This window comes from Arachis stenosperma, chromosome 3 (assembly GCF_014773155.1).
Source record: "Arachis stenosperma cultivar V10309 chromosome 3, arast.V10309.gnm1.PFL2, whole genome shotgun sequence".
Lineage (NCBI taxonomy): Eukaryota > Viridiplantae > Streptophyta > Magnoliopsida > Fabales > Fabaceae > Arachis > Arachis stenosperma.
The window spans coordinates 161,367,244-161,389,030 of NC_080379.1; the positions used below are offsets into that span (position 1 = coordinate 161,367,244).

Consider the following 21,787-nt stretch of genomic DNA (forward strand, 5'->3'; position numbering starts at 1 on the left):
TTCTAGAATGTGAAAAGTATATGTTTTTGACGGCATGTCATCTTGTAATGACAACATAGTCCGGTAGCTTCTTTTTCTGGCTGAGCTTGTGTCTTCACCACATGCAAATCCCCCTAATATGTAATTAATAATCTTCTTAGGTGGGTGAGATTGACTATGCTTCCACTGGTCTTTTTCGGTGTTTGTTGTCTGATGTTCTATCGCTGCCGAGGCTGATGAGTCTTGTTGCATCCTACTGCTTATGTATTTATCCAATAGTCCTTGCCGTGCTAGCCTCTCTAGTAAATCTTTGGCCACCACGAATTCGTCAGTGGTATGATCAAACTTCTGGTAAGACGCGTAGTGCTTGGTTTTGTCCACATATTTTTTTGTCTTGGTAAGTTCCTGCCTTGCTCGGCGGCCTTATGAGTTTATTGGGAAGGATTTCCTTGATTATGTCCTCCCTTTTTGTATTAAATTTTGTGTAAGAATCGAACTTCGGTGTTAGCTTGACCTGCAACTTTCTCTCGAAATTTTGCTAACATTTCGGCTTGGTAACAGCAATGGTCTCCTGAAACTTTACAGGGCGGAGGCCGCTCTTTAGTGCGTGCAGGTGCACCTCAGGGTTGAGGTCGAGAATTTTCATAGTTGCTTTAGTCAAACGCGTCATATAGTCTTTCAAGCTTTCATGCGGACCTTGCTTAATAGTATTAAGGTAATCAGATCCGTGCACGTATATTCTTGGAGCTGCGAAGTAGTCGATGAAGGACCTTGCTAATTCTTCGAAGCAAGAGATTGAACTTACATGTATCTTAGAAAACCAAAGTAAAGCAGCACTATCTAAAAAAATTGGAAAAGATCAACAAAATATAGGGTCAGAGGCACCGTTAAAGAACATCATAGATTGAAATTTCTTAATATGAACGTGAAAATCTCTGAATCCTTCATATGGCTTGAGTGCTGTGGGCAACACAAAGTTCTTTGGCATCTGAAATTTGACGATATCTTCCAAAAAAGGCTTGAGTGCTGTAGGCAACAAAAAGGACATTGCTAGTGCTCTTAAGATCCTCTGTGTTGAACTTCCCGTTGTGAGTTGATTCTAAAAGATCCACCATTCTCTTAACCTAAGCCAGGAGGGTAGCATTTATAGCTACCAACTTGTCATGAGTGGGATGAGGAGTTTGAGGCACGGCGTCATCGGCCATGATCCTACAAAAAATAGTAAAATAAAGTGTGCGTGGGGTTAATTTGAATAAATTCAGGCCCACGGTGGGCTCTAAATATTTTGGTCTGGAACTGGGTTCGAGGTATATGTCGGTGACAGCCATAAGAGCATTAGCAATGTCCTTCTCCTGTGTGCTACACCGCAAGTTCCTTCTTCGTCCGAGCAATGTGAAGAACCTGCAAAAAGGACTCCGATACTTAAAGTCAATTCGTGATCAAATAATAATGATAACAACGATGCTTCGTCGAATTCTATTTCGTATGTGTATCTATTGTTTTTGCTAGGTCACTCGTAGTATCTTATTTATGCTTGAACGTGTGTGCTTGTTATGATCTCGAAAGTCCTGGAATCTAAACCGAGATATAACATGGATCTTTCTTGTTTGATACAATTAACTTTGACCTAACTGATCTGAAGTATAACGCCGGGCCGAGTTATTAGGTACGAATCACTTTTATTTAGTAAATAATTTTTTTGTTAGCATTCATAGTTTACTTGAAATATCTATAGCGTATATACTTGAGAAATGCTTAATAATTGAAGTGTGAGAATTATATTTATGTTAAACTAACTAATTTTTTTAAGAGTTACATGTTACAAGCCATCAATTTAATTTTGATGTATTAGTAATATAAAATATTTTAAATAATATTATATATTTAATTTTTTTAATTAAATCTAATTAAATTACTCTAATATAATAAAATCAATTATAATTAATATTATTTTAAATTTTATTATTTAACTTGGTTGAATTTAATTTATAAAAAATTTGAATATATAATATTACTCAAATAATTTATATTGTCATACAATTATATTTATTTTTTTAAATAATTATTTATATAATAAATATAAAAAAATTATTTTTATTAATATAATATTATATAATTAGATTATTTTATACTGATATTAAATCAAAATTAAATTCTACAAACCAAATATAACTGTCAAGGACTCAGGTTAGAAAAAAAATCGAATCGTACAAGTTAAAAAAATTATACTTAAGTAAGCGAATATATATAATTAATTGTTATTTAATTATAGTAATTACATTAAAAATACCATTAACTTAAAAGTAATGTCACGTTCATATTATTACAAAGAAATAAATATTTTGAGACTTAACAAAATTTTTATTTGAGGATTTTTTTTTTAAATATCATTATTGTATCTTCAATTAAAAATCCTTTTGTAGATGGTTAATAAAAAATACTGAAAGAAAATAAAATATAAAGTTATAATTATACTAGTCTAAAAATATATTTTTCATAGCGTAAGGCATATTTTTTTAGTAAAATGAAAATATTTTAATGTTAAATCTAAATATTTAATATAAATAAAGTTTACATAATGATGTAAAATAATATTTATTTCAAAAGAACAGTTTCTACAGGAAGAAAATGTATGAATATTAAAGAATGAAATATATATATATATATATTTATAAATATTCCTTCCTCTCTAATCTAATATGTAGTTGATATCTAACAACAAAGTTTCACATACTTTATTTCTAACAGTAAAAATTGTGAAATGTATTCAAGAATAAGAAAAAAAAAATACGATGTCTTTACTCTCTATACCTATCAAAACTCAGAGGCAAATAACTCTAAAAGGAAAAGAAACAAAACAAATTTGAGAGAAATAAAAATCAATTTGATGCAATAATTACACTAAATGTTTTTTATTGTGTTAATTTGAAGACAAAATGCTCTCCCACTTTTTGTGATGGCTGAATTTTTGTGAAACCTATATAATTTATAACTAGTTAGATAGTAATTTCTGTGAAACCTATATCCTCTATAATTAGTTAGATAGACTAAATGAAGAAAGAAATTAATTATCAATGATCACTCCACACCAATTGATCATCTAAAGAGAATAGAAACTGATCTCATAAGAGAAGTATAATTAAGCGAGTTAAATTTTAAAATGGTCCCTAAACTTGCAATCAAATTTTACGGTCGTCCCTAAATTTGCAATGACCCTAATATTATCCTTGAATTTAACAAAGGTGACTCACGATCGTCTCTGAACTTTGAAGTATTTTTCAGAGAATATTCCTTAATGACATGATGACGTGTATTGAGAGACGTCAGGGTAGATAGGTGACGTGGCTGTTATTGTTATTTGACTCGATTTAATCCCTGAAATGGTTTATAACCCTAGTCCCCAATTTGAGTTCCATCTGTGTCCACCATTAGAAGTCACTCTCTGTCTTCTTTTCTGCTCTCCTTCTTCTTCTTCTCTGTCACATCTCCTTCAACCACATTTCCTTCTTCTTCTACTACTATTAGAAGACACTATTTTGTCATCTTCTATCTCCTTCCTCCTCCTTTTCTCACATTTCTTTTCTCGCTCTCTCTGTAAGTGCTGTAAACCCTAAACCCTTTTCTTCTTTTCCCATTTTCTAATTCTGCAAAATTTTGAAGTTTTATTCATGTATCGCCCAAACTCCCTAGTTCACTTGGAATCCTACCATTGTTTTTGACCCTGCAGCGCTTCTTGATCAATTGGATCGTTCTGAGGAAGCTGAAGCTCGTCTTTGAGGCCACTTCCAAGCTTGAATCTCGAAATAGAGAACTTACTCTTTTCTACTGTAAATTGCTTGAGTCACACTCCAAGTAAGGCTCACCGAAAGGTTTTGATGTTGTTTATTGTTACATGAACCAGCTTTTTCGTAGTTCTTCCTCTGTTTACATAAAATGTAGGGCTTTTGAGTATATGGTTAGTGGTTTGTATGCAATGGATAGGCCTCGTGAAGCCGAGGATTTGGTTGAGGATTTGAGAGGCAATGGTGGAGCGATTGACCCTTCAGCTTTTAAGTTGAAGTCCATTATGTATGGTTATGGGAGGCTGGGGTTGTTCCATGATTTGCAAAGAGTTGTGGATCAAATGAAGTGAGGTGGCTTTGAGATTGACACTGTTTGCGTCAATATGGTTCTTTCAACTTTTGGCACTCATGGTGAGCACATGGAAATGGTTTCCTGGCTTAAGAATATGAGAAACTCAGACATCTCATTCAACTCCTCAATCGACAATGGCAACTCATTCAGGAGGTAATCGACAGTGGAAATGATTTTCGGACTTAAGGAGTTACTGGATTCTTGTGTGAGAGGTAATGGTGTGTGATTTATTGGGGGCTGAATTGAATTTGCATGGATGTCATTTGGGTTCTTCCTATTTGATTATGCTGCTTTGGTTGAAGGAGATTTGGCGGAAAAGAAGAAGAAGGAGAGCAGAAAAGAAGAAAGAGAGTGACTTCTAATGGTGGACACAGATGGAACTCAAATTAGAAATTAGGTTATATATCACTTCAGGGACTAAATTAAGTCAAATAACGATAACAGTCACGTCACCTATCCACCGTGGCGTCTCTCAGTACACATTATCACGCCGTTAAGGAATATTCTCCGAAAAATGCTTCAAGGACGACCGTGAGTCACCTTTGTTAAATTCAGGGATAATATTGAGACCATTGTATGTTTAAAAACGACCGTAAAACTCGATTGCAAGTTTAGGGACCACTTTAAAATTTAACTCTAATTAAGCATTGACATGATGTACTGGATAGACACTTTAAAATACTAGACATAGTTGCTTCAGCTCCATAAACCTGTAAAGAGCTGAAATGATATGATAAAGTTCAACAACGACCAAAATGTAGAGCCTTATCCCATTAAATAGAAATCCTCTATAGTCTATATACACTACCATGACTTGTATTATTTCTGCTGCAATACTAATCACAAGGCACAATACCATTAGTCAAATGCATCAATTCTAACACCCCCCCCCAAACTAAAATTTACCAGATTTTAAGTTTGTGACGAGAGTCTTTTGCAATAAGAAAAATATATAATAAACTACTTTAAACTCTAAAAAAATAACTCAAAAATGTTGGAGACTTTGGAAAGACAATACATCAGGCATTTGCAACACGCATTAGCTTAGAGTTTATTTATATTGCATGATTAAAAATACCATCATCAAATGATCATTGATGAGAATATATCACTTATATGACTCATGATTTCAAAACAGATTCACCATCAGTAAGATTCACACTAGAAGACTATTACTTAAAGAAAAACCTTAAGATAGTTGAACACTCCAAGTGACAGAGGCAAACAGAGTTGCAGCAGTGAATTTGGTTTTAAATAATAGAAACAAAACTGTATAGCAACTTTTCAAATAACATGAGGTTTTACACGTGTTAGCGAAAGAAACGCATAAAAAAATAAGCAATACTAAGAAAGAACACTTACTTCTGCAGACTTGCCAGAAAATCATATTCTCTGATAGTAATTTGTTTGGCCTTTTTTAACAAATCATATAATTATACCAACTTCGCATAACAAACAAACATCAAATTCATTTACACTTTGATAATATCTGAAATTAAATTAGCTTCAAAGTTAAGAGTCAGCAGCTTGAGTGCTAATGAATGTAGCATGAGGACATGAGAATGGTGAACTCCATTTATAGAAGAAATTGAAGGGGAGATAAGTAGGTTTGTTAGGAGGAAGATGGCATTGGCATGAGCACTGTCGTTTTTTTTTTTTGGCCTTTGGGTATGGCTACACTAGAACCGAGACTACAAACTATGTTTGGGCCTAAATTGGACAAAACATATATGGACCAATATTAGCTCGATTGGTAACAAAAAAGTTGTCTGTTTTATGCATAATTCTAAAAATCAGATCGGATACTAATCAGACCAGTTCAATTGCGAACTGAATACTAATATGGTTTCGATTTGTCATTTAAAATCGTCAAATTCAAAATTATTTGCAAATTGTTGAACCGGCCGGTCGGATCGAATCGGATTCGGCTGGTTCTCATGAAACGTCGTCGTTTTGCAATTGGGGAAAAAAGAAGAAAACCAGGTTCTTCAATATCTCGTTTCCTCGAGCCACTCTCAGTCTCCCAACTCTCATTCTCCAAAGCAAGGTTAAAGTTATAAATAGGTCGATTAGTCTCTGCAATGTAGTTTACAAGATCATTACGAAGGTCCTTGTTAATAGGCTCCGTCCTCATCTTGCGGAGATTGTTGGCCCGCTTCAAGGAGGATTTATTCCGAGACGAAAAACTTCTAATAACATCATTATTACTCAAGAAGTTCTCCACTTTATGAAAAAGATTAAATCAAAGAAAGGCACACTGGCCTTTAAGATTGATTTAGAGAAAGCTTATGACAGAGTTGACTGAGGTTTTTAGTTCATACCCTTAAGAGCTTTGGTTTTCCCAGTCCTACAATTAGTTTAATTATGAATTGTGTCACTGCTTTTTTCTTATCTATTTTTTGGAATGGGAATCTTTTGAATGGCTTTATTCCTACCCGGAGTCTTAAACAAGAAGATCCTATGTCACCCTATTTTTTTTGTGTTGTGTATGGAGAGATTGGCATGCTTTATTAGTCATCAGGTTTATTTGGGCTTGTGAGAGCCGGTTTCTGTCTCCCACTTAATGTTTGCAGATGACTTACTTCTATTCTGTAAAGCTAGAAAGAGACAAGTGCAAAATGTGATGTTGGTTTTAGAGACTTTTTGCAAAGCATCTGGGATGAAGATTATTGTGGAGAAGTCTAAAGCGCTTTACTCCAAGAATGTCTCTGCAACAAGGAAAGAGATTTTCACTGGGGTATCCTCTATCAGATTTGTCCAGGACTTGGGCAAGTATCTTGGAGTTATCCTTAGCCATTTTAGGATGGCCCGTTCAGCTTTCAATGGTGTCCTGGATAAGATTCAAAGTAGACTAGCAAGTTGGAAAGGAAGTTTACTCAATCAGGATGGTAGACTCTGCTTGGTTAATTCTGTTGCAGCCACTATTTCCACGTACCAGATGCAGGTCTCTATTTTTCCCAAAAAAATCATTAGTAAATTGGAGTCTATGATGAGAAATTTTCTTTGGAAAGGACAAGTTAATGGAAGAGGATTGAATCTTGTTAGTTGGAAGATACTGGTTACTCCAAAAAAATATGGAGGTTTAGGGATTAGAGATCCTTATTGTATGAATATTGCTTTTCTTAGGAAGCTAGTTTGGACTTTTTTCCAGCATCCAAACAAGTTATGGGTCCAATTGTTGGATGCCAAATACCGATCATCTCTATATGACTGTTTTAGTTGTTCTAAGAACAAGCACTCTCCCATTTGGAAGAGTCTTTGCAAGGCTTGGAAAGTGTTGAAGGATGGGTTTGTTTGGTGTATTGGGGATTTGAAATAGAAATTTTGATTTTCTAGCTAGAGGAGAGAAGGACGGTTATCTAATGAGATGGATTATGTTCACATCTCTGATTTGAATCTCCGGATATAGGATATTTGGTCAGTTGGTAAGTGGCATTTGGATACTCTTTATTCTCCTTTATCTCAAAATCTGAAAGGTAATATTCTCTCTTACAATTCAGATGTGCAAGCAGGTCCACAAGTGGGTTGGTATTGGTTTGGGTCTACTGCCAAAGTTTATGACTCACACAATGGTTACTTGTGGTTGTGTAAGCAGCTGTTTGGTTGGGAGGAGTGAGAGAATTGGCTTTGGCTTTGGTGCCAGCTTATTCTAGAAAAGCACAAGTTTTTGGCTTAGCTGTGTCTTAAGGAGGCTCTTCCCACTGCAAGTTTTTGCTTCAGAAGAGGGATGTCGTCATCGGATAAGTGCCCAATATGTCTTTCTAGCCAGGAATCGGTTTTACATTGTATTCAGAATTGTCTAAAAGCTCAGCTTGTATGGCATAGGTTAGATATTTCTTGTCATCCTTTGGATTTGAAGAACTGGTTCTTGTATAATAGCAGAAAGCATCCGTTCAAGTTTTTTTCGGGACCATGGTGGATATGGCGAGTAAGGAATAATGACATATTTAATCCTTATAAAACTTGGCCTCCGAAAAAAGTGATTTGTCTACTTTCCTCTACTTTCCTTAGGAATATTTTTGAATTACAACGTATGTCCCTTTCCTCTACTCTAAATGGTTTTAGGAATTCCCCATCCATTGGTACTTTCAAGATTAATTGTGATGCTAGTTATCCTAGTTTGGGTGATAGTGTTGGTTTTGCTTGTGTTATTAGAGATTGTAATGGGAGTTGGCAAATGTGGTGTTTGAGAATGATTGAGAGTAATAGTATTCCTTAAGGGGAATTGTTTGCTATTTAGAGAGAATATCTCTTAGCCTGTGATGTGGGTCAATGAAATGTTATTTGTGAGAATGATTGTGTGGAAGCGTTTAATCTTGTTACTAATCACTAAAATGGTTTTGGGTTTATTGATCTATTGGTGCTCAAAATAAGAGATATAATGCATTGGAATTGGCGTGTTAACTTTCGTTCGATTATGAGAGATGCAAACACGGTGGCAGACACTATGGCAAAGATGATGATGAAGTTACAACTTTCTCATGTGGAGCTTCCTTCACCTTGGGAGGAGTTTAAGAGTGGTCTTAAAAACGGGACTGTCCATCTATTTAAGCAGTTCTTTTGTTTTGTTTTTCTTTATTTAGTTTATTTAAGTCACCAAAAAAGGCAAGGCTACAGTGGTCTCCCCCACCGTCGCAAGGAGTGCGTCGCCGTTCGTTGCATTCAGGGACCACCATGTCTTCATCCGATCGTCCACGCTTCTTCGTCATTCAACAATCAGTGCATCACTACGTCTTCCTCGAGCCTGCCGTTAGTGGTCTTCGTCTTCCTTGATGCTGTTTTGCAATTCCATTTAAAGAAAAAGGATAAGGTTTCTGAAAGTTTCTCACGCTCTATCTTGAAATCTTCTGAAAACCCTAGCCTCCATCGTGCCGCCATCTGTCTCACCGTCGCCGACCTTCGTGCTCAAGATCGCCACCAGGTTTGTCGTGGTCCTTCGCCAATCTTCCTGGTTCGTCGTGCTTGAAGGCCCTTCCCTCGTTCGCCAGCGTTTGCGTCTCCAATCCTGTTCCGCAGCTCTTCGCCCATCGGCTGTCATCGTGTTCATCGCCAGCTCCCGATCGTCCGACACGTTCAACCGCTTTCCTTCAAATTTCTGCTCCCTGCCCTCGCCGAAGATAATTGCTCGAATGCCCAGTGCTCATTGCTTGATGATAAATTGATAATTCTGTTACTACTTAGTACTTAATGATAAACTGATAAATGATAACTCTGTTACTGCTTGATGATAAATTGATAACTTTGTTATTGATTTATTGTTTATTGTTGCTTTTTTTTTTCTTTTATTAAACTTTGTGCTGAAAAGTGAAAATATTGCTAATCTTTGTTAAATTTTGTGCTGAAAAGTTATTGTGCTAACCTTGTTAAAATTAAATTAAATATCTTGTTAATCTTTATTGAAGCATGTTAATTTTTGTGATGGCTTTGTTAAAGGTGTTGAAAATTGTGTTAAAGCTTGTTTTATGATAACATAAATTGAGTTCTGTTAGTTTTAAGTGTAGATAATCAAATGATTGATGTTAATAACTTATGATTATGCTTATAGTTTCTTCAGAGTTGGTTCCATAATACTTGCCATTCATGATGCAAGTGATGTATTCATGGAAGCTGCGAAGGTTTTCAAATATTCTAAAAGAGAATGTGGTGCAAGTGTGTTCTTTGGATTCTTTGCACTTTCTTGGCTCATATTGCGGCTAATCATCTTTTCCTTTTGCGTCATTAGAACAAGGTTGATCTTTTGTTTTAGTGATTTGTTAAACTTCATTTTAGCTTTGGAGGCACTTTTTAATCCTCGTATGCTTGTTTGGTTGTTCTCGGCATTGAAAATTTTTAGTATTGATTTAGTTGATCACTTAAATTTGAATGACTCCTAAAATTTATATTAGAGTATAACTATGTTTTAGCTGTTTATTTATATTTTATTTATTATTTTATTATAAAATAATTATTTTAATTGAACCACAGTTAGACTAACAAATCAGTAAATTAGTTACTAAAACGGTTTGACGATCGGTTTAGTTTTAAGAACCGGTTTTATGAAAGTTTTGGATTAGGCGACACAAAACGGTATCCCCCGGTGCCGTTTAACACGTGGTTTTGAAAAGCAACCAAGGTAACAGAGCTGACACGCTAGATCTTAGTGTAGATCCATCGGAACGAAACTAAGACCTTCGTTCCGCCATCTCCCCCTCATCGGAACTGCCGTTCGCCACCGGGTAACTCAACTAGTACCTTTGCCCCTTTCTATTCTCTCTCTTTTCTTTCTCTTACTAGAATTTCTCTCTTCTCTCTCTCTCTCTCTCTCTGGTGTTTTCATTTCTCTTCTTCCTCACTCTCTCAGGCAATGGAAGAATTGGACCAGTGGAAGGAACAGCTTCTCCACTTGTGGAGCCTAGCCGAAGAGCAACTCCGGCAGGTTCCCCCAGTTCAGCTCTACGCTGCCGCCGCCGTCCTCGTTTTCACCACCCTGCTGCTCCTATCATGTCAGCCTCCCCTTATTCTCGTACATTTTTTTGTTTTTGTGATTGATTTTGATGATGGATTTTGTTGCTTGCAGTGCGGTTGTTGAAGCGTGCCAAGTCCAACACCATTGTATTGACTGGCCTAAGTGGCGCTGGCAAAACTGTTCTCTTCTATCAGGTAACAATCCCAAATTCCCAATTCACATGTTCTTTGGTTCATAGTTCAATTCATATCATGTAGTTTCTTAATTGTTGCCATTCTAGTTTGCTTTGCTAAATGAATTGTTGCTTGTCTTGAACAAAAAGAATATTCATGGTTAGATACTGAAACACTCTTGAGCAATGTTGTTACATTATCAGGTGCTAATATAATGTTATTGATGTACTTCTTCTCACTCTATCAGCTTAGGGATGGCTCTATCCATGGGGGGACTGTTACGTCAATGGAACCTAATGAGGAGACTTTTGTTCTTCATTCTGAAACAACAGAGGTAAGACACTAGGCTTTTGCTCTTTAATACATGTACATGAATAAATAGAAGTAAACATGATTTTGGATGTGTATTTCGTTGCCTTAGTTATTCTTCAAACCACAAGCCTTGGATGGGTAGTCAAGTTATTTGAAATTATGTCTATTTTATTTTTGTTATGCTTGATTGTTGATTGTGGAATTAAACATACTAGAACTGATCTTGTCTCTTGTTTCTTTATAGAAGCGGAAGACAAAACCCGTTCATGTTGTCGACGTCCCCGGACATTCTCGTCTTCGCCCCAAATTGGATGAATATTTGCCTCAGGCTGCTGGCATAGTTTTTGTTGTTGATGCTTTGGACTTCTTACCAAACTGCCGTTCTGCTTCAGAGTAATTCCTTTTGCACTGAGTACATATTTCTTAGGGTAAACCACCAAAAATACACCTGAATTATCTTAACATTGACAAAAATGTTCCTAAATTTTGTTATTGACAAAAATCCTCTCAAATAATTTAAAAACATGCCAAAATGTCCAATTGTGATCAAAGACCTACTCCATTAATGGAAAAAATGTGACATGGCTAACGGAGCATTCAACGTGGGAAGTGACACTCTAACATTTTCCGTTTGTCACATCGCTCTTTTCCGTTAACGTAGAATGTTTCAGTACATAGATGTGCATTTTTGTCACGTTTTTAAATAATTTGAGGATACTTTTGTCAATAACAAATTTCGGAGGCATTTTTGTCATTGAAAAAATGATTTGAGTGCGTTTTTGGTGGTTTACCCTATTTCTAATGAGCTTGTAGTAAGCATTAGGCATGTGGCATCAAGCATTAAATAACTTAGTGATCATTTATCATATCCTGATGAAGGAGTTCCTAATTCACTTTCCTGCACAGGTATCTATATGATATTTTGACAAAGGGAAGTGTTGTGAAGAAGAAGATTCCATTGCTTATTCTCTGCAACAAAACAGACAAGGTCACTGCTCATACAAAGGAGTTTATCCGCAGGCAGATGGAGAAGGAAATGTATGGCCTCAACATTCAATCTTTTATATGCTATGCTTTGATTTGTTCATTGATTACTTTATAAGTGCATATTGTTGGAGGATTATGTGAGGCTGCCAGCTGTTGTGCAATGATAAAGTTGTTACCTCATGAACAGTGATCACAGGTTCTGGCTGGTCATCTAAATGCCCTCTCTGCTCAGGGGAAAAGGTTGTTGACATCTGGCCATCCCCGCTCCCCTGAGCTCACATGACTTGTAGCCTAGAGCATAGAGTTTAACTTCAGTTGACTTATTATAATTTATATGTTTAATAGTTCAATATGCGATTACAAATTGTTAATCAATTATCAAAGTCATAGGAATATTCCAAACAAACATATACATAGATAGGAATAACATTGTTCTATGTAGTGAATGTTGGGTTAGGGCTTAGAGATGAGAATGTTGTGGTGGATGAGAGGACATCTGGAGAGAGGTTAGACAGGATTAATGTCTTAAGGAAAGAGTTAATAACACCGAGTGAAGAAAAGATGTTTGGTAATAGAAACTCCAATATAGTGCTTTTTGGTGTGAGAAGTTCCAGTGACCTAGTGTGAAAAGTATATCAGATGGAAGATGTCTCAAATAACAAGGGTCAAAGCCTTAGAGGAGAATACAAATTGAAATTTAAAAAACAATCATTAAGACAGACCTGACCCTAAATGGATTTATTGAAGCTGACCTTATGGTGTTGTTTGATATCGATTTAATTACAAGAGCTTTTGTTGTTTCTCCCTTTTTTTGTCAACATTGTTGATGACACTAGTTATTTTACAGCGACAAATTACGGGCATCAAGAAGTGCAATATCGGCAGCGGACATTAAAAATGAGTTCACCCTTGGGGTGCCTGGAGAACCATTTTCTTTTACCCAATGTTACAACAAAGTTACAACTGCAGATGCTTCTGGTTTAACTGGAGAGATATCTCAGTTGGAACAATTTATCAGAGAATATGTAAAGCCATAGCTTGATCTTATGTATGGAAAATTATAGATCATGTTGGGATCGACAAGGTGATTAGATAGTTGAAATCGTATGATTGAACTGTATTTTGATTAAATGAGTTGCATAGTTACTTGGATTTATTACTTAAGGACACATTTCCAATTGATCATTTAGAGTTTGTTTAGGTGTCACTAAGAAAAAAATTTAATGAAAAAAGATTTTTTAATCTTTTAATATGTTTATCAAAATTTTAGTAGTAAAAATAAAAATATTAAAAAGATAAAAAATATTTTTAGAAGTTATAATTTATATTTGTTTTAATTTTTTTACTTAAAAAATATTTTTAACATAAATAAATAAAGTGTTTTTATATTGTTTAAAAGTTTTTGTAATTTTTGGATATTGAATCTAATTGAAGGATTTTATTGTACAACTAGGAATATGATTGAAAATGTTTAAACTATAGGAAATTAATTGAAAATTAAGTGTAATTGATGTTTAGTTTTCGTCTCCACAGAATAATTTTGTTGTGTAAAGGCAAGTAAACTTCTAGATAGAATTTGTTTACATCATGGCTGACAATTTTTTTTTATAAGGCATAGTTTGTTCTTCAAAGTTTTGATATATATTACTGTATTAAAATTCAACTCATCATTCCAGAACAGTGTTGCTCAGACTCAAATCGTACTCATATACAGTTAGTTTTGAAATAGAAAAACAATTTACACTAATTTTGAAATATAAATTTTCGTCCCTTATCTAAAAAAAATGGAACAATCTATTAAAATTTGCTATTCTTTTTGGTGTATCGTATGGTATTGCCTAAACCTAATCCATAGAAGGCCAAGACCAATGGTTGATTAACATTGTGGATTAATCATTAATGTTCTACCAGGGAACAAAACGGCAGGACCCAGGAAACGATCTTGATAACCAATAATGCTTCAGCCTCACTAGTATGGAGAATATGCCGTAGCATGGAATATGCATTAGAGCCACGGCTAGGTACCTGAAAAGTCCAAGAGGACAAAACAAGAGATTAATAATATTGTATAATTGTATTCATAACACAACATATTTTTCATTCAAAACATACCATAAGGGTGCAAATGAGGATGACAAGTCAAGAAAAGGATAAGGCCACCTGTAACAATTAAGGGTGTCAAACTAAACATAGCCAAAATCTTAAAAATACCTATTTTTTCTTAATCAATTAATTTAAACTTTTGCCTAAAATGATATTTTTTTAAAAGACATTAATAAATTATAATAAATGTGGCATTTTAATTGATACTCCGAAAAAATTCTCAAGATGTTATGTATAATCAAAAGAATGGGTAAGTATGCTTTTACCACATTGAAACACAAGCATGGAGGATCCACTGAAAAATCACAAATATGCACGTCCACAGCATAAAATATGCAAATCGAAACTTTGGAAATCTCTGCATGTTTAAGAATAAGTATTTGTGAATTTAACAATTTGAACACGTTACATGTCCAAAAACAATAATTATAATGAAATTCACAAAATTAATAAGAAAAAAATGCAGACATTTATAAAATTCTAAAATCCAAACTCACCATGCAATTCAGTGTTGTGTCACCGAGCACGAAAACAACGTTAATGGAGTGCATGAAAAACATAAACTGCAAGGTAGTAAAAAGTGCAAATGTTTTCAGATGAAAAAACACACAACTATTGTAGTCTTTGGCTGTGCAATGCAATGCGAATTGTTAGAGAATATAAAGATTCACGTGCCTTCTCCTATCAATTTAAGCTTTTGAAGAAGTGGCTTCATGACACCCATACTTACAATATCGAGATTGTAGTCTTTGGCTGTCAGCAACGGATAGAGGATAAGCCAGAACACAGAGTCAGTGAGCATTACAGCACCTGCACAAATCTATATATTCAACAGATAATGAAAAATTAAGTTAAAAGCCTTCTAAGTTTGATGAAAAATGAAAAATGTATTCCAAGATTTTATCAGAGTCACCTGAAAAATTATTTGGAAAATGTAACCCCATGCACCGGCAATTTCGCGAGCATGGGGATGCTGATGAACATTTGGACTCTTGGGAATGCCTTGCTCTGCATCCAAATAAGCATGATTCACTGTGCTACCTTCAATTTTATTTTGTTTATAATAACATCCATAAAAGGAGAAACATGATCCAACCTGAATGTGAAATTGAGAGCAAACATGTTGAGTTTTGTCCTACAATTCATACTAAAATAATATATATATATAACAAAGATTTGGACATTTGAATTGTTACCCCAAAGTAAATGATGACCAAAACAAAGGTCCATCTGTTCAGCACAAGAAAAGAAAACAGAATAATATAATCAGAACACTTGCAAAAAAAATGAAGGAACAACAAATAAAAGTAAGGGTCATTAGATAGCTTCTAATCATTCTTCTTAACTACTTAATGAATTAATAAAATCTTTGGTCATTTTGTAATTAGGAGAATGGTTACCGAAGCTTACTGAGTGTAGAAGTAAAAAATTTCAGCTCCATCGGCCGCAACATTGGCGATGATCAAAGCCAAAAGCACAAGAAATGAAATGATTCTGTAACTTAGCAGCCAAGAAGGATCAATTCCAATAAGACATGTATTCCATGCTTCATCTTCATAAACCAATGAAGCCGGTTCTGGCTGATCATCTGTGCTCTCTGGCTCCGATTGCTCGAATCCTTCGTATCTCCATAGTAGATAAGATGCTAAAGCCATAGAGGAGAAAATCCATAGTACACACAAAAAGAACCTCCAATTCAACCAATAACTTGATACAGTAGTATCTGCACTCATGGTTGGTTGCCAAGTATGGCCTTCAGATCCTGCCATGAAACTCATGAGTAATGGATACTAGCTCGGTTCGCAACGAAGTATATATGTTCTTGGAATCTTGGTGCTATTTTTTCTTAAGGCTCTATGAACAATGGTGGCAGCTTCATGCATTAGGCCACCATTTTTATTGAAAAATTCTCAATCTACTCAACTCTCACAGCATGATAAAATGAAAAACTTAGCAAAATTCTGAAGAGATATATCAGAAAAACCAAAATCCCAAAAGAATCAAGCATGGTATGATATGAATTCCCTTATGCATTTAAAAATTATGCATAAAGAAAGTTCAAGGCGAAAGGGCCATGATTGTATGAAGTAAAATAGATGGCTAAGAAAAGTATCAAAATCCAATCAGCTAAAAGAATGCATTTTTTTCAAACTAGCAAATAATTAAAAAAAAAAAGAATCCATTTTTTCAAACATAAATCGGCTAAATAACTAAAACAATACAACTCTCAAAAGCTGAAGCAGAATTATGATGTGATAATTGTTGCTCTTCAAGAATATATAAACTAAGGTGTAGCATAAAGGGAACCAAAAATAAGAAGAATTAATCAAAAATTAAACCTGGATTCCTTGCTTGTGATGAGGTGTTTCACCTAAAAGACCCATAAATAAAGTTCAATACTTGATCAAAAATGAAAGGGAGAAAAAAGAAAATTGGATGATTCTTAATGAAGTGGAAGAAAAGTGACAGTAGCACTCACTATTGATAAGTAAAATTCAGAAGGAAGAAGAAGATGCTTTGCTTTGCTTTTTTCCTTTAATGGATTATGTGAACATGAAGGGGAGAGAGGGAGGGAGAGGAATCGGGTTTTGTGAACCATACAATTCCACAAAACCCCTAACACAAGGAATTTGGAAATGGGAAAAAAGGGTATATGCCTTTTGTGAATTGTTACATTACTGGGATTACAGAAGAAGAGAAGAATATGAATCATCTTCGCTATTATAATTGTAACCAAGAGAGAGACACAAACAAAGAACACGTTTTGTCTTAATCTAGCCACCATAACTTGCATTTCATACCTTTTTATTTCCTTAAACACAAAGTCAGTTCATGTTTTTCAACTTTCAGTTCCCACGTCACAGTCAACGTCACGTGTCAAATTCTTGCATTTATGAATAAAATGTCTACTTTGATAAATTTAAGTATTCCTGAAGTAAATCATTTTAATAGAATTAAATATATTGGAAAACTATTTTTTTCCACTATATTTATGAATAAAAAGTTGAATGAGAAGTTTCCTTATTTTGGTACTATTTTATTCACTTCTTTATTTGGATCCAATTTAGTACAAAAGATAGAGACACTTTTTTTTTCTTTTTTTCGGTAATTACCTGATAAACCATAAATATGCTGTCACTACTCAACACACGTGAGGTAATTGTTGCAAACGTAACATAGTTGTTGCACAAATATAAACGATAAAACAAAGAATATTGGACATGAATGAGAAACTGTATATTTTTTTCACACTAAAGAATCACCCCCCCCCCCCCCCTTTTTCTTTTTTTTTTTTCATGTTTATTCCCTCTCTTTTTACATTTCAGATATGATGCACCCTATTTTCGCTCAATAAACAAGATCTTCATGTTGTCCTAGAAATATATATTATAAAAGGCATTATTCTTCTAGTTTTGGTTTCAGCTTGTTGACAACAAAATCAATAGGTAATGATCCGGGTTCCGCAGATGAGTCTACAACATCAAACAAGTCATCTTCAAGGAAATCGTCATCATTGTCTTCATCGCCTTCGTCTTCAGTAGGCAAGCCATCCTGACTGGAATAGCTGTCTTCTATGTCATCTTCAAAGCTTGCAATTGAACCTTTAGCATCATTCTCATTAGATAAAATCAATGCTGGATAGGAGTGCTCCATGGCCTGCGAAACCCCTTCGAATTCTTCTACCTTCTCCAAGAGGGCATCAGGACCAAGATTGAACTCATCCAGCAACAAAGCTTTGCTCGACTCGATTGCACGCTTCCACAGAGACAACATTTTTGGGCTTGTGTTCACGACGTTGCCCTCTTGTTCAGATTGATTATCATCTTCAGTCTCCCCTGATAAAGACAGTTAAAGACATCATGTTGAATTTGCATAGCCACCAATAATTTAATTTTAGGGTGTGGTCAGGCAGTACTCAACAACTAGACAAACTAAAACACCATTATACATCATAATTGTCTATGGTTTTGAAAGAAAGATAAATGACAATTACAAAAGGATACTCATGGCAATGAAAAACCATTATGACCATATATTAAGAATGCACTTGTCCTTTTCTTCTTCGTTAAACTTATTTCATGCTATGCTTCCACATAACAATGACAACAACAACAAAGTCTTATCTCACTAAGTAGGATGGGCTACATGGATCAACGACACCATTGTCATGTATCACATCTGTAGTGAGACCATTCACACACAGATATCTCTTGACCAACTCATGATATACTTCCACACAACACATGTAACTAAATAAAATGCACAAGAATTCCAATAGGATAGGACATGCAAACAAAATGGTTCAGTTACACACCTGTACTGTCCGAATTCCCTGTAATGCCAGCTTCTGAAGGACGAGAAAGTGGAGGAGGTTGTGGGAACATTGATTTCCAATCTTTGCCTCTCCACATCAATATTTGTTCATCATCAAAAGACAGCAGAACACAAGGAACCAAATCCTGCCAAAACAAGATGATCAAAATTCATGCAGAGTAATACTCCTAATGGTTGTTGGCAATGCTTATGCCGCTTATCTAGATACTTAAAGGCCTTTTACCACAAGTAAGCTAGAAGAGGTTGCCTACCAAAGTAGATTGCTCCTGGGTTTCTCGTATTTACGAACATAAATAAATTAGTTGCTATTTGATACCTTAAGCTTGGCACCTAATTTCTTGTAGTCGCTAGGCTCCAGTCCCTTGCAGTCAATCTTCGCCAAAGGGCTTCCTTCAAAAGCCTCTCTGACATCCTTTACAAGCGAAGTGTAGACTCCATTTTTGGCTGCAACATTGCATAACCAAATTAAAGGTTTAATTTTAGAAAGAACCATAACTCAGTTTCTTTAATGGACTTATACAATTAGACTAAAAGAGAAGTGCATTATCAATAATAACTCTAAATTAAAAATAGGCTTAGCAGGATGAATATCCATATAGATAAAGAAATGCAAAACATTATGCCACTTATCTTTTTTGCTTTGACTTGATTTTGATTTCCTTTCCCCAACTACAAGATTTGGACTATATTCTTCCGCTTGTTTTATTGAAACATCTAGTTTTCTTATCTTACTCAGTCTACTAACCAAAAGATTCTCCTTCTTGACAAGCCCATCATTAGTCAAATGCCTATAATATGGTTAAATCTTTTAGAGAAGAGTGAAGATGATAATCACAGTGGACATTACCTAATTTACATATTGGCAAAAGACTTTTCCCTTTCAGACGTAGTTCGTCAGCTTCAGATTTTGTTAATCCTCCTGGAGCAGCTTGTATAAGTTTTGGGTAAACAGGTGCAGCAGGCTTCCAGAGCATCACTGGATACAGTGGGCGTGTACTATAGTTGTAGTTTCTTCCACGGAAAAGATAAACAACACCACCAACTCTAAGAATTATTTTCCCCCCTGTTTTATCCTGTCATAGCATATAAAGGGGTTCAAAACAAAAACAAAGAAAGATCCTATGATTAAGTTATATGCATGGTTTATGCTAGGACACTATGGTTATGGTTTGCTCCATGTAAGTTGAACCCATCTAGTGGGAGTAAGTAAACTTGATTTTTGCCATTACCAAAACATTTCAACAGGATAAAAATGCAATGCCTCAACTAAACAGGTGATATCAAAACATTTCAACCGGATAATGCTATTTCTATTTTCAATTTAAAAGAAAACAAATACAAGTGTGGAAAGAGATAGAAAGGCTATAAGAGCCCTACTATGCTGGTCTCCCTCATAAAAGTCAACTCTTTCGGTGCATGGGTCTCAATACAACTGTATTAGTCTATGCATCAATCAAGTCTTCAGCATTCTGACTGGAGGTCACCCAGCAAGAGGATCAGAGAGCATCCCTCATCACCACCATCCAAGATAACAACTTAACGTTCACATAAAAAACAAAAGTTTCCGATTAATGTATTTTGATTTCCAGGATATGATCTGCCTAGAGCAACCTATTACCAGGAATGATATTGTGAAAGTTTTGGCAACAAAATCCTCAGATATTGAGTTAAGAAATGTATACTCATGAACAACAAAGAACTAGGAATCTATTTTTGCAAAAATGAAGATGGATACCTCAATGTGGTGACAGACATTTTTCATATCTACAGTTGGAACCCCTTTACAACGAATTTTACAGACAGGGCTACGCTTCCAATGCGAATGTATCAACTCCAACATGTTATGTGTTAATCCATCCCTTCCTAGGCCAGCAAATATTGAAAAACCATTAACACAAAACCTACCCCTTAACACATAAAAGCCAACCCATAACAGATATATCTCAAATAACATAACACACTTAACCAATAACCAAAATAACTCATCAATTCGATATCATAAACAACAACAATAATAAGTAAACAACACTCTCAAATAGTCAACATAAGTAATTCTGATCTATTTCACAGTTCAACAACCCATTTAGCCTTCGAGCTGGTTCCGTGTGGTAATGATTGTAGGAGACAAAATGCAGAGAAGCCAACAAAGTAGGGTCAATGAAAACCTGTATCTAACTATCCGAGTGTAGACAGTCTCCAAAATCAGCCATAAAGTTCGATTAAGCCTAATCACCTAATTACATTATATGAAATCTTAAGCAGCAGCAAGGAAGGAAAAAAGGAAGCTCACCGAGATTAACCTGGCGATTATCAGAGACCATAGGCTTAACAAGCATCCTTATCTCCCATTTCCTCAAGGGGTCGCCGAGTATCTCCTCCCTCGACTTCCCATCCCTGGAGTATTGACCAAGCTTCAATGGCTTCGCCATCTCCAACTGCTTCACCCCATTGGTATCGGGACGCGGCGGGTTCAATGACTCCAGCAGCCTCACCTTCTTCTCCTTGTCCTTCTTGCTCTTCAGCGGGGCCTTCCCCGTCCACGGCCGCGGCATCGTGGGCGGGGCGAATGGCAGGAACGCCGGCTCCCTGATGGCGATGGGCTTCTCCTTCGGGGTTTCGGAGTAGCTGAATTGGAACTCGAAGGGAGCTCCGGGGAGGAGGTAGGATACGCCGGAGTCGCCGACGACGACGGAGCGGTCGCCGTCAGAGGCAATGATGCCGGGGCGGCTGACTGGCTTGTGGTAGCTGGAGCGATGGTGGTGTTTGAGGGCGGGGTGGTTGTTGGGAGGGTTTTGGAGGGATTTGCGGGGAGGGGGATATTTGGGGATGGGGATTGGTGGTTGGGGGGTGGAAGAAGGGTGAGGGGGCGTCGGTGGTGGTGTGGATGGGAGTGAGGAGAAGAGGTTTCCCCCTGAAAGTGGCGATGGTGATGGTGATAATGCTACTACTACTACCATTGATTTTCAACTTGCCTCAAACCTCACACCAATTCAGGGATACTTCATACTCGCAGATACTGCTCTCCACAATCATCCACAACATATAGATAGATATTTTCACTCTCTTTTCTTTTGCTGACTGAAGAACAAGGACAACAAAATAAAAAAGACACAAACACTAATCTCTACTTTTTCTTTTGGACTAAGGTCTAGTTTCGGTAAATCACTTAAATAAGATTTTTAGAAAAAGAGTTTAAAGTATAAAGAATTTTATTAATAAGAGTTTATGAATAAATTATTTTGTATTTGGATTTTTAACTAGTACTTATTTTAAAGTTGTAATATTTGGATAAATAACTTAAAAAATACAATTTTTTTAA

At 35.7% G+C, this 21,787-nt stretch overlaps 3 protein-coding genes across 5 annotated transcripts; 1 reads left to right on the plus strand and 2 right to left on the minus strand.

The window, feature by feature from the left end:
* The first annotated feature begins 10,160 nt into the window (after positions 1 to 10,160).
* LOC130969263 (uncharacterized) lies at positions 10,161 to 13,194 on the plus strand. The gene is made up of 7 exons (XM_057894918.1): positions 10,161 to 10,328; positions 10,454 to 10,595; positions 10,670 to 10,752; positions 10,979 to 11,065; positions 11,288 to 11,436; positions 11,950 to 12,081; positions 12,878 to 13,194. Exons 2-7 carry the CDS (start codon positions 10,457 to 10,459, stop codon positions 13,065 to 13,067), a joined length of 780 nt encoding a protein of 259 aa, XP_057750901.1. The 5' UTR covers positions 10,161 to 10,328; positions 10,454 to 10,456; the 3' UTR covers positions 13,068 to 13,194.
* Positions 13,195 to 13,657: 463 nt separating this feature from the next.
* LOC130967768 (uncharacterized) lies at positions 13,658 to 16,902 on the minus strand. 3 transcript variants are annotated; one of them, XM_057892773.1, is made up of 10 exons: positions 16,613 to 16,902; positions 16,473 to 16,504; positions 15,534 to 15,895; positions 15,330 to 15,363; positions 15,047 to 15,229; positions 14,864 to 14,953; positions 14,631 to 14,696; positions 14,400 to 14,491; positions 14,143 to 14,190; positions 13,658 to 14,055 (listed from the first exon to the last, which is right to left on the minus strand). In XM_057892773.1, the coding sequence occupies exons 3-10, from the start codon at positions 15,584 to 15,586 to the stop codon at positions 13,935 to 13,937; spliced, it is 687 nt and encodes a 228-aa protein (XP_057748756.1). In that variant the 5' UTR covers positions 15,587 to 15,895; positions 16,473 to 16,504; positions 16,613 to 16,902; the 3' UTR covers positions 13,658 to 13,934. The 3 variants fall into 3 exon arrangements, with proteins under 3 accessions (XP_057748756.1, XP_057748754.1, XP_057748755.1); XM_057892772.1 differs by having other exon boundaries at positions 13,659 to 14,055; positions 15,544 to 15,895; XM_057892771.1 differs by lacking the exons at positions 16,473 to 16,504; positions 16,613 to 16,902 and having other exon boundaries at positions 15,544 to 16,416.
* Positions 16,903 to 17,405: 503 nt separating this feature from the next.
* LOC130970820 (CRS2-associated factor 2, chloroplastic) lies at positions 17,406 to 21,584 on the minus strand. Its single transcript, XM_057897014.1, has 6 exons — positions 20,759 to 21,584; positions 20,204 to 20,331; positions 19,316 to 19,541; positions 18,785 to 18,912; positions 18,449 to 18,593; positions 17,406 to 17,969 (listed from the first exon to the last, which is right to left on the minus strand). The coding sequence occupies exons 1-6, from the start codon at positions 21,423 to 21,425 to the stop codon at positions 17,533 to 17,535; spliced, it is 1,731 nt and encodes a 576-aa protein (XP_057752997.1). The 5' UTR covers positions 21,426 to 21,584; the 3' UTR covers positions 17,406 to 17,532.
* Between the last annotated feature and the right edge of the window lie 203 nt (positions 21,585 to 21,787).

Excerpts from the sequence above, each read along its gene's own strand:
- LOC130970820 (XM_057897014.1), bottom strand. The coding sequence starts at position 21,425 with ATGGTAGTAGTAGTAGCATTATCACCATCACCATCGCCACTTTCAGGG. Across the intron at positions 19,542-20,203 it reads ATGTCTGTCACCACATTGAG|GATAAAACAGGGGGGAAAAT; the intron begins GTATCCATCTTC and ends ATGCTATGACAG. Across the intron at positions 18,913-19,315 it reads TTTGCCAATATGTAAATTAG|CCAAAAATGGAGTCTACACT; the intron begins GTAATGTCCACT and ends GCAATGTTGCAG.
- LOC130969263 (XM_057894918.1), top strand. The coding sequence starts at position 10,457 with ATGGAAGAATTGGACCAGTGGAAGGAACAGCTTCTCCACTTGTGGAGC. Across the intron at positions 11,066-11,287 it reads TTCATTCTGAAACAACAGAG|AAGCGGAAGACAAAACCCGT; the intron begins GTAAGACACTAG and ends GTTTCTTTATAG. Across the intron at positions 12,082-12,877 it reads AGGCAGATGGAGAAGGAAAT|CGACAAATTACGGGCATCAA; the intron begins GTATGGCCTCAA and ends GTTATTTTACAG.
- LOC130967768 (XM_057892771.1), bottom strand. The coding sequence starts at position 15,911 with ATGAGTTTCATGGCAGGATCTGAAGGCCATACTTGGCAACCAACCATG. Across the intron at positions 14,954-15,046 it reads TTTTCCAAATAATTTTTCAG|ATTTGTGCAGGTGCTGTAAT; the intron begins GTGACTCTGATA and ends TTGAATATATAG. Across the intron at positions 14,056-14,142 it reads TCCTCATTTGCACCCTTATG|GTACCTAGCCGTGGCTCTAA; the intron begins GTATGTTTTGAA and ends TGGACTTTTCAG.